This window comes from Choristoneura fumiferana, chromosome 11, assembly GCF_025370935.1.
Source record: "Choristoneura fumiferana chromosome 11, NRCan_CFum_1, whole genome shotgun sequence".
NCBI classification, from domain to species: Eukaryota; Metazoa; Arthropoda; class Insecta; order Lepidoptera; family Tortricidae; genus Choristoneura; species Choristoneura fumiferana.
In genome coordinates this window covers 14,312,805-14,325,171 of record NC_133482.1, presented here as the reverse complement: position 1 = coordinate 14,325,171, position 12,367 = coordinate 14,312,805, and the positions used below count along the sequence as shown (strand labels likewise).

At 38.6% G+C, this 12,367-nt stretch overlaps 1 protein-coding gene across 1 annotated transcript; it reads left to right on the top strand.

Annotated features, from left to right (window-relative positions):
* Positions 1-3,584: 3,584 nt before the first annotated feature.
* Positions 3,585-7,698, top strand: LOC141432885 (uncharacterized). The gene is made up of 5 exons (XM_074094704.1): positions 3,585-3,760; positions 5,226-5,389; positions 5,885-6,078; positions 6,579-6,786; positions 7,264-7,698. Exons 1-5 carry the CDS (start codon positions 3,689-3,691, stop codon positions 7,466-7,468), a joined length of 843 nt encoding a protein of 280 aa, XP_073950805.1. The 5' UTR covers positions 3,585-3,688; the 3' UTR covers positions 7,469-7,698.
* Positions 7,699-12,367: the final 4,669 nt, after the last annotated feature.

Sequence of the window (12,367 nt, the reverse complement as noted above, 5' to 3'; positions counted from 1 at the left end):
GCGAACTGCGACGCGTGTGTACAGTTCACAGGTTGGTCGCTCCGTCAGCGAAGCACTGAACGCATCTGACGGCTCGACCGACCGTACGCGCGCACCAAATCACGCGCGTACCGTCAGCGTAGCTGTGTGCGCATTCATAGACTTGCATATATATAGTTACGCTGACGGACGGTCGAGCACTGTTTCCAGCCTTAATGTAAATACATACTATAATAACTATAATACATAAAAATACACATGCAAATAGCACGTATACGCACGTATACGCAAAACCGAAACGATAGCTGACTCAGCTTTATGCTGAGTCTTTAAACGCGTGCAGCGCTGATTTTCCGCCAGAAACGTCTGTGACTCACAGAACGAATATACATATTTAGAATGAAGAAAAAGCAAAACTAAAACAAGTAGTACCACAGAATATATAATAGTACTAACGTACTGCTTAGGCAAGATTTCGAAGATGCTGGCACGCGTATCCTCTTTAAACAACTAAGATGATTCTTTGTCCGAGGAAGCTACCATCAGTACCTGTGACGTTTATTTAATTTGAAATCGACTATTGGACCAAGTTTGATGCAAAAACAATTATTTTTATAATAATACTGACTATGCTATAAGTTGATACATCGAAGACTTTATGGACTCATTATAAGTCTAATGAATTTAGCCATCCCCTTACTAAAAATATATATTAATGATAACGCAGTTTGCAGATTTGAGACTATTTCGTGATATCCGCGTTTTTTTCCATGTTGTCACAAATAAACTAAACTTTTTATGTCAGTTGAAAGTACTAAGTGGACTCACCTTTGTTAGCTACTGCTCAAACCTAGCAATTACTTACCTAATTTAATGACATTCCCAATGTTCTGAAAAAAGTTTATTCAGAATCTAGAGAAGAATCGATTACACTATATGTATCGGCGGCCGATCGTAAAATCCGCCAGATCACGAAATTCCTAGGCATATCGTGAAATGGCGCCATTTTTCATGTATTGGCTAAGGGACATACGCCATATCGTTCAAAACTCACCGTTAGACGATTTGACTAGTGAGTTTAGGCAGATCATGAAATTTCTAGGCTAATCTATAGTAGTATTCTGAGAGGAAACCTTTGCCCAGCTGTGGGACGTAAATAGGCTGGGATGATGATAATTAATAAGGATAGGATTGTCTAGTTTATCACGGTACTCGTAAAAAGCCGCGAGCCTTACAATATACCTAGTGCCCACCACGGTAACAGGTAATTCTGGTACGAATGCCAGAATGCCTAGAATGTTGAGATGTAACACTGTCAAAAAGTACAAAATGTTTGTGCCACCAGGTCAATTTGTCTGAATATTTTAGGGACAAATCATGGTATGACCAACATGCACTTTTACTCAAAATGTTTCCAAGGCAGCTTTCACTATGGTCCAGAATCCAGATGTCTTTGTGTCTGGAAGTTTTCAAGACAGAATACCCTGAGGCCAAAATGTGCAAAACGCTATTGACTAAATGTTTTGTCGTTCGTCCCTACAAACATGTTGACATTAATATACTTTTTGACTTTTGTAAAATTTGACAAGAGAATTTTCGAACCCGTTGATTATTTTGAGATCTTGACCATTTATCTTCTATTCGTTTTTTCTATTATATATTTAGGCTCTTAGCTTTTTGTGGCATCCAATTGATTTGTCTTTTGTTCATTATAACATGTTACATTTACATGCTTTTTGACCGTTGTACATTTTGATAATGAGGCATTTCGAACCATTGTATATTTAGACATTTGTACCAAAATGATCTGTTATCCCCACCACGAAGACGCATGATTTTGTCAAAATTAAACATTAATGACATTGTAATAAGAACCACGGCACGCGTCATCGTGAATGACTACCTATATAGATGGACGGACGCTTCTCCGCGCGAAATTAATTTGTCAATTTATTCGTATTCATATCAACGCTCACTTGGTACCTTTTCATTCGTAATAGATTGCGTCCGAATACACCGCGCCGTGGAACCGCCAGCCCTTTAATGAATAAATTTACTGGACCTGAATTTAAATAGAGATTTGTTAGGTCAGATTAAACTTAATTCTGTATTTTCAATAGACAGTCTAAGCAACGGCTACTGATAGGAAATTTATTTTCATCTCTACTGTTCGGAAACTTTAATTTTCATGGGTAGATAGACGGGTGGAAAATTGCGTTTTCATCTCTAGGGTGGAAAGATTTGTTTTTTAATTTTCGATTAGCCACGGAGTCGAAGATAATAGAGTTACGTCAATGACACTTTTTTTTCACGTTTCGGCATGGCCATCTAGATGCACGTCGTGACCAATTAGCTTATATACAACACTGGAGGTTGAACGCCGAACATCCGTTTGAAACAAGAAATTTGATCTTTATTAGGTACGTCACGAACATATTCCATCTCCTTCTTTAGTTAGGTTAAGAAAGAGATGGAAGTCACTAGTGAAATGTGAAAGAAAAAGATGGAATATATAAATAAGTAATAAAGGTCAAACTTCTTCGTGTGGCGTTCAACCTCCAGTTTTGTATATAAGCTCCTTGGTCGTGACCAACTCGATTTTTTTTATAGTCGGCCGTGGCAAATGGCCAGTCGAAAGGTATACCGTTGGAGGTTGGATAAATTCAATTTATTATTATTCTCATTTTTTGTGGCATTTTACTTTCCTCACAGTCGAAATGAAAAGTAGAGTGTCTAACTCGGGTGAAATTACCCATTTCCCCTCGAACTATTGGCGCTCTCACTTCGTTTGAGCGCCAGAAATATTCTCGGGTGAAATGGGTCACTTTCCACCCTTGGTTATCAATCTACTATTACATACAAGATATACATCAGCATCATTAACATATTGGCTGTAGGACGTCCACTGTTGGATAGACCTCCAGTTTCTTCGGTTGGCAGTGGCCGGCTTCCACTGTGAACCCGCGGCTTCACCAGGTAAAAACTGAGTTGTTCAATAATTTATTGAATCAAATATCAATGAACTAAAACAATTGCTTTGCTCACCCGCGATCTTATGATAGCTACGTGTATGCAAGATATGAGTGTTCATGCAGTTCCTCCACCTCCACACTGTAAGAACACACACAAATCACACAAACCCATCTATCACCACCACCACACTAAACTGACGTGTTTCGAATTCAACCAGAGCTCATCTTCAGAGCAACACAACCGTACACCATGCTACCAGATGTAAGACTAACAAACCGAAACGTTTTAATTTGTCACTGTAACTCCCTAAGCACCCATCTATTTTTGTTTCTCTCATAAACTACCCACAAAATATTAATAAACTATAATCGTCATATAAAACGACCTTGAATTTTTATATATTTACTGTTTAGGCGAGTTTTATTACCTAATCCTAACGGTTATTGCTGAAATTAGACCCAAGCCGTAGTAAGGGACTTAGATAGTCGTTGAACATGTGCTTAATCAATGTAAGTTCATTATTATGTAATAAAACTATCGCTTTAGATTTACAAGCATACTCGTATCTCAGTGGCCTTAATTGATTAAAGTCCACTTTTCAAATAAAATATCCAAGATTTCTATTCCATTCCAACGAAGCTTGTAATTGCATACTGAAATAACAGTTAAATCGGTAGAGTTAACCCAGTCAGGTGGAAGAATCTATTTGAACGAACAAAGTAATAGTTTGCTGATAATGTACAGAGTCAGTTTAGTTCTGACGTTCGTTGTGATCTGTGAAGCAGTTGAGCCTAACACTAATTGCAGGGTAAAGTAAAAATAAGTTTTTGGTAAAAAAAACATTTTTATTACAAGTTTTTTTTGCTATCTTTACTTTTTGTTGACTGTACTTGTATTGTCACCCAAACTACATTTGTATACCAAATTTCAAGTCGATGCCATTAACCGTTGAGCAGTTCCGTTCTGTGAAGACGATCCTGGCCGGACTGCTAGGATGTCACTACCAGATTATTTATTTTTCACCTCAGCACCTCAAACAAGCAGGTTTTGATATGAAAAATCAGTGAGCAAAATCGCATTTTGCTCACTCCGTGAGACAAAGTAACTTTTTGATAATAATAATTTAAATGCTGAGTACAGTGTTGGTCAGTGAATTCCAAATATTTGATACTTTACTTTGATCTGTCATTTCACTTCATCACGAAAAAAGCGAGAGATAGGATCAAATGTGTTGATTACAATCTCAAATAAATTTATAGTAAGTATTAAAAATATATCGATACCTAATAAATTACATGACAACGAAATATTTCCAAAATGTAAATTTTCCCGATCTTTGAATAAATTATGCAACCTCGTTGCACGAAAGCCGCTTTTTTTTTATTAAAAAAAATCCGTGTACTGCCTCTGAAGTTGAAATAAATATTTGTTAAATTGAATGAATTTTAACAAATCTGTAATATAAATCTTAATAAAATCATAGTTAAAAGTTTAATAACATTTATAATAAATTATGTGTTTATTGTTCAACCTTAGTAATGACCCCAAGATGAGGCTTTTTGAAGTATTGAAAAATGAGTATGACATATTTTCCAAGAAGTTCTCAGTTAAAATTACAATGCATGTTATGAGTATGAGATTTGTATTGTACCAACTGGACACTTTTTTTATGGTTTTAAATGTGATTATTATATTTGTTTCTTAATAATCGTATAACATATATTTAAAAAATTGTGTTTGTTTTGTAAACAGGTACCTATATGTGGTTTTATTCTTATGTTACATTTAAATTATGTTCTCGTTGTTGAGGTGAAAAATTGTTTGTGTCACACGAGACCAAAGTTTTTTTGCATCTCGTGTGTTTGAATCCCTTGCTGCTCTTAGGGTTCTAACCTAGAATCACTCGCTTACGCTCGTGGTTCAATTATAGAATCCTTCGCTTACTCGGGATTCAAAATCAACACTCGCAACAAAAAACAACTTTGCTCTCTTGTTGCACAAATAACTATTTCCTTACAATTTAAGTACAACTTAAGTTATGTTTAGAAATTTCGGGAATGGGGATTATCTGGCGTATGCATTTACTTAAAATTAAGCTGGCTTTCTTTGCCCTCCGATGTAACGGTGGGTCGAATATCTTTTTAAACCACTGGTGTGACTGCGGATACAATCTTCTGGGTGACTACCCTTATGCCAGCTTCTTTTGGCATGTTGTTGTGTGTTTTGCTTGTATCAAATCAATCGCGTTATACAATAGGGCTTTTGTTATCAAGGTGAGAAGCAGCCACCTCCGTCAAGACGGCGGGCTTTGCTTCGAGATCCCGCCATGGCAGCACCAGCCAGTGGAGCTGAATCAGCATCTAGAGCGGATGCGGGCGCTGCTGGGAAACTCTACGTCTAGAAAACAGATGAATCCAAGTTTGGCGCTGGTTAACAGGTACAGTAACATAACTTTTCTTTTATTGAAACGTGTTTATTGAAACGGGCCAAAGACACTATGTCCTTGCTTTTTTTCACTTGTTTTTAGATTTAATTAGGGGGTCCTGAACAGTTGCAGACTCTCGCCGGCTAAAAAACCTGGCTGCACGTTTTGAACTCTCTGGAGCTTAGTAACATGTAATTTTTTCGTCAGTCCCATTATTAAGTACCTAATGCAGAACATCTGATAGACATCTATACATATAGGTACCTACTCTCTACGTGTATTGAACGGTGTAAGAGCTTTGCTAGCTCCGTACTGGATACCACAGCGCCGGAGTCCAAAGTTTGTAGTTGACAAAAGAGAGCGCTGCTGTCCACTCTCACGTCAGGTTCCTTAATCGCATTTTTCGGCTCTCACGGGAAGAGGTAGATCTTCTTCTTATTTTACATCTCCTTAGTTTATACTCCAATGAATTTCAATACATGTCTAGAGGGATTCCATTTATTTCAGTGAAGTATCAAGATACATGGACACAGTTCTCGCCCCGTTCCTGGATGCGTATCACATGAACATCCAAAACTCGTACCAGCAGCTAACTGCGAAGATCCTGAGGCGGATCAAGGAGGAAATCAACGTGGCCGTCCAAAAGAAACAGATCATTTACACCGAGCTTATCAAGCTAGCAGATGAACTAAAAGTGCCTCGTAAGCTTTGTATTACTAGCTTCATATTCTTAACACGTTGACTCACATGGAATCTTTTTAGAAATTGCTTGATACAAAAACAAATTACGTCTTTTGACGAACTGCCACAATATGCTTTGCGAGCCAGTGTACCTCTGTGAAGTCGGCTGCAAAATGTCGTGTCCTTAATGTGTGTACCTATTGCAATATGTAGGTTTGGGTTACCTTGAAGCTTTTTCTGTGGCACTATGGATCTTTGTGATTTGCCTAAAGCGCCACAAGATACCGCTTCCATAAACACTATGAAAAGGTCTTTGCTATGGACGGAACAGCACTTATGTGTCACAGTAAAAACTACCGACCACATGCGTAGTGTCGTATCACAAGAGTTTTTGTTTACGTCTCCGGACGGATTGTCCGTGAAAGTGTTAAACTCCAATTGACTTGCTTGATCACGTTTGCTACATGCATGTTTAACTTTCAAATCCACACTGCAGCTTAAGTTTTTTAATCTTCCTCAGCAATGTGTGACGAAGAACGCCGAGCTGCTAGAACACTAGCCAGCCAACATGTCGCCAACATATACAAGTGCATCAAGGAGGCGAGGGAATCCATCGCCAAGATGGGACCTTACGCTGAAGAGATGATCAGCATCACCAGGCAACACATGCAGTCTCAGTTGGATGATGCTTCGAAGTCCTTGGACCATGGCAGCGAAAGTATTCATAAGTAAGATTGAAGAAGAAAAACCCACTGAAGTTTATTTAGTCGAGTAAACACGCGTAGTCTTATGTTATGTTGCAGCTTATTTTGTTGATATTCTGGTAACAAAGCGCTTCCTGTCCTCTTTTACGAAGAATTGCTAAGGAATGAAATTGAGTGTGAATAACGCTGAATATTTACCCAATTACATTCTTTAGCAATCCAAATCAAAACCAAATCCGTCCGGCCTTGTAAGACGCCGGAGGGCATTTAACTTTGAAGGAGTAACAAACACACACACTCAAAAACTTTCGCATTTATAATTTTAGTAGGAAAACCCTAAAATACCCTGAAGGCCTCCGCTAAGTCGCGCGCGTGCACGGCTTGGGGCCCGGTCAGCCAGCTGTTTCAACAGTTTTCAATAGAGCAGAAACCTGCCTCACGCAGCGCTTCTCTATTAAGATAACATTGCACCCTAAAAAAACCTGTTATTAATTATTTCAGAGGCGACGTGACAGCCTGCCTGCGCGAGCTCTCCCGCGCAGCTGCGAGCTTGGGCTACGAACTCGATCTAAGCGTGACGAACGCTCGGCGGCACAGCGAACAATCGTGCGAGCGGCTCGCTACGTGCAGCTCGCGAGCGCGCCGCCGCTCGGACGAGCTCATCGCCGGCCTCAGAGACCAGCTGTACCAATGCGTCTATGCCTGAATAAATCCTTTTTAGATCGTCTTACGTCTAGCGCCGGCGAGAGTAAATATTTTAACTAAATTAATCCACATTTCTAGAAAGAGAATTACAGTAACAAATATAACGAAGTAGCAAAGTAACTAGAAACTTTATGAAACTAAATTAATAGCCATTATCAAAATTCTAAGTACCTTAGAAATATAATCATGTTCGCGCCCAAAACGTTCGGAACATAAACCTTCATTAATAAACCTTTGTTTACCTTTTGATATAGTTAATCCCAGTCGATGTAACCTAACTACACTACGAACGGCTAGCGAAGCTTGTTCGTGTGATTCAGTGACGATCTGATTGGATACAATGGAGCTACTAATTCGTGGAAGAGGTGATACATATAGCCACATATTACACTTAAATAGGCTAGTGCCCAGCCTATATACGTCCCACTGGCCACAGGCCTCCTCTCAGAATGAGAGGGCTTGGACCGTAGTCCCCACGCGGGCCCAGTGCGGATTGAGAACTTACACACCATTGAATTGATGCTGGTTTGTGCAGGTTTCCTCGCGATGTTTTCCTTCACCGTTAAGCACCAGAATTTCACTATCAGATTATTATTGTCGCCGGGGAATTACATTCATGTGACTTTCAGATTAATGAGATAACAGGAACTGCTTGAAATTGCTTGAAAGTGCTTGCAACTCTCCAAAAAAGCAATTTTATTGTAAAAACATGAAATTTACCTTTTCGTCGCCCCGTCAAATACAAAAGACATCACCCATATGCCAGGCTTCTATAATGCAAGGCCTAAAATTTAACCTTAACACAATAACACAGTTATGGACGTATATATAGGACGTCGGCGTGGAACCTGCGGTGCGTATATTATGAGTCATTGGCGCCTAAAAGGTTAACAGATAACAACAACAACAACAAGATAACAAGACAACAACAAGATAACAAGATGTTGCAGGTGAAAGGTGTTGTGCAAGGTCAGCCCGGATTGCTCCCACCATCTTGCTAATCCTGCGTGAAGGAGCAGTGCTTGCACTGTGGTGTTTCGGCGTGGAGAGTAAGACAGCCAGTGAAATTACTGGCACTTGAGGTATCCCATCTTAGGCCTCTAGGTTGGCAACGCATCTGCAATACCCCTGGTGTTGCAGATGTTTATGGGCGGTGGTGATCTCTTACCATCAGGCGACCCACTTGCTCATTTGCCATACAGTTGAATAAAAAAAAATGTACAAAGGCGAACCTGTCCCTTAAATGGATCTGTTCCAGTTAACTTTTGAACGATTGACAGAATATTAAAAGCAAGAGTATAATACACGACCTACGTGTATAATGATGAAAAGATAGAAGAACCGAAATAGTAAATCAATCCAAACAGAAAAACTAAGATTGTTGAAATAATAATAGACTTATAAATAGATAAAAAACTTAAGAATACGACCTGTTGTATGTAGTAGTAACGTTTCCGTATATATAAGTCGACATTCCATATACGAAAAATTACTTAAGTCCCATATCAAATCTGTGCACTACTACATACATACTACTATTTTTTACCTATGCGAATAAATACAAATGTTAGTACAACTTAAATAAAAGTCTGCAGTTTTTTCATTTGTTTCCACTTTTGTCGCTTCCCAGCTCCACGTCCAAGAACCCTTGTCGCGTTGTCCCTAATTATAACCTTTCGGACGTCCACTGTAACTCCCGTTATTCGACTAAGCGAAATCAAATTATTCAAATATTTCAACAACATTCGCCTAATGAATTTAGATTAGTTCGGGACGAGAAGCGGCAGACGATTGAGATTTGGTGTTTCGTTTTGCGTATGAGTTCAAAAAGTTGGGCATTTAAGAAATGTTACACCACTCATTGTTAAAATTTATTTGACAGATCGATCATCATTATCATCATCATCTCAGCTACAGCACAGCCTTTTATGAGTTTTATGTGACAGATCAATATGTAAGCTATTTATTTACAAAAAATATTTAGTATTTAGTATATTTAAGTAGTAGTAGTATATTTAGTTTATTTAGTATTTTTAAGTACAAAAGAAAAGAAACAAAATACAATTGACAAACTTTGAGATACTGTAATGCCACCTTTGACTATTCGGACAAAACAAACAGAGACGGCATCACAGATTTATATCTTTTCTTCAACGTCACGGTCGTCACGTAAAGCCAGGGACTATAACTAGTTACTTTTTACGCTCGTTTTTTTCCATTCATTTAGACCAATATCTCCAATAACTCACAGATGTTTAATACATTTTCTTTGTATATCAATCAAATTAATACAGGGTATTTGACACTATTTAACAGATTCAAGTTCAACAATAGAATTGTCAAAATTTTCATTGCCACACTTATTCACGTTATCTCATCCTTCCCCAGTTCCCTGAAGTATAAAGAGCTTTCCTCAAATGCCATACAGGAAGTGTAAATAATATCCTTCGCCGGCACAAGCCAGGTCTGAGACGAAAAGCTACCTCAGTTACATACATTTCAAAGAAACCTAATATCAGCCATCTCCTTGGCAACAATAACTTTACAAAAAGATGGATTCACTGAGCATCCTGTCGTACAATATACAAAAAATTTGACAACGTATCAGTAAGTCTGCGCAGCATTACCAACCTTAAAGCTGCCCCTGTAGATGTGAAAGTTCTGTGCGCCTGTTTAATAGATGTGACGAAATTTGGTCTCCGTTTGTATCCTCTGAGGGATTACGGCGAGGGAGGTATTATGATACCGTGTAGGTATATTTTTATGACAAGCATAGGTTTAGAGGTGTTCTGGGACCCTATTTTTTCTTATTCGCGTAGATACTCAGCACGCGTGATTTATACAGTAGATGTTGCGAATGAAAAAGACAATGAGGCGCTCTTTGAATTTAACATGCCATCTGTTCCTGAATTTAGCAGGTTCTTTAAAGGCGCAACAAGTGATTTCGTTGGAAAAAAGATTCTAGTTTCATTTTGTCTTAGTATTTAAGCTACGCTGAAGTGTGTTGGGTGGTAGATGATTTTAAGAAACGAAAACCTTGGTCACGTCTCTTTATTTTTGACAAGATTATAATTAGCTTGCATTGGTAAATGTAAGCAAATTCTTCAATCTTACAAGTTGAATTTCACCCACTTTTAGTGATTGGACTAAAATTTGATAAGGGTATATTGTGTTGTAGGCAACCGGTTGATGCAAGTGGAGAGTTGTCGTTCTAAGAGGGAGGCCTCTCCTTTATTCAGCAGTACCGATTGGGAACGTCACACCATGTCACACATACACCACGTATTTGCTTCTCTGTTGTGTCCACCTTTTCAAATCACGAGCTAAAAGCATTGATCCGTAAAGGAACCATCGCTAGATACATCAAGGCACAAAGGCTGAGATGGGCAGGATACTCAGAGGGGATGGGGGACAACAAAGTTGTAAGGACTGGTAGTGAGGGCTGATAAGACCAAAGAAGCGGCGGAAGGCATATGTAGAGGAATATCTCAGGCGCAAAAGCAAGAGAATATCGTGAAGAAAGAAAACTAGCGATAGAGCAAATTATAGGAAAATTATTGAGGAGGCCAAGACCCACAAAGGGTTGTGGCGCCGCAGGAGAGAGAGGTGTATCCAAGGTTACTAGCGGTGATTTTCTCCACCAAAAAGCTCATGATAAATTCGTTATTACTTCAGAACAATTATTGATTCAACAATCAAATTAAACATTCATTGCTGTAACTGCGACATATGAAAAAGTCGCTCGGAAACGCTCAAAACTTTCTTCTCTCGAAGTTTTTTTGTAGATGCAAACATTTTCACTTACAAAACCGACTTTGCATAAATCCTGGGCAATCCTTTCCGGGTGCCCATGTCGTCAGTTTTTATGTGCCCTGCCCACTGACAAAGCACTGAACTTTGGCCATTTGTTGAAACTAAATCGCGCATGACTGTGGCCCTTCATGGGACCAACTTGTAATGAAATTGTTGAAGATTATATCCGAAATTAGAGGCAAGTGGTCTGAGGGACATATGGTCAAAATCAAGGTATATATTATGCAAATTTGAAGAAAAACGGCCAAGTTCCGCAAAAAGCTGTAGATATGAAGACTATGAATATCCAGTGTTAGCAGATCCCAGCTCCTAAACAAATGTACGGAGTGTGTAGTTATGGTATATATAGATTTTTGTAAATTACGCTCATCAATGTACAATGTAATTATTTTCGAACGACCGTCTTTTCAATAACTCATCATACTTTAATATTTAACCGTCCCAAGAGCTGTGTGACATCAAACCAAACACACCTCTTTCTGTGGTCAAAAAAGTTTAAGCAGCTTATAAAAAAAAAACCGGCCAAGAGCGTGTCGGACACGCCCAAAATAGGGTTCCGTAGACATTACGAAAAAAATAAGTAATATTTTTCTAAGGATTTCGTATTTTATACGGAATCTTCCAAGTTTAGGTATATTTTACACCTTAGGCTGCTATTTACTCTTAAACTACTAATAATTCTCAAGCAAACATAGTCATTTTCCTTGAAAGTTTGATATATTTACTACCATTCTGAATTTTTTCAAATGTTTCCACCCACCGGTTTAGATTTTAGAGGTGGGGGGGACGCTCGATTTTAATGAAAATTTGCACTTTAAAGTTGAATATTTTGCAAACAAATCACTGAATTTTAAAAGACCTATCCAACAATACCCCACACTACAAGGTTGGATGAGAAAAAAAAAACACTCCCATTTTTCGTCTATGGGAGATTTTTTTAATTTTTATTGTACCATTTTGTCGGCATAGTTTACATACATGTTCGTGCAAAATTACAATTTTCTAGCATTGATAGTCCCTGAGTAAAGCCGCGGACGGACAGACAGACATGGCGAAACTATAAGGGTTCCGTTTTTGCCATTTTGGC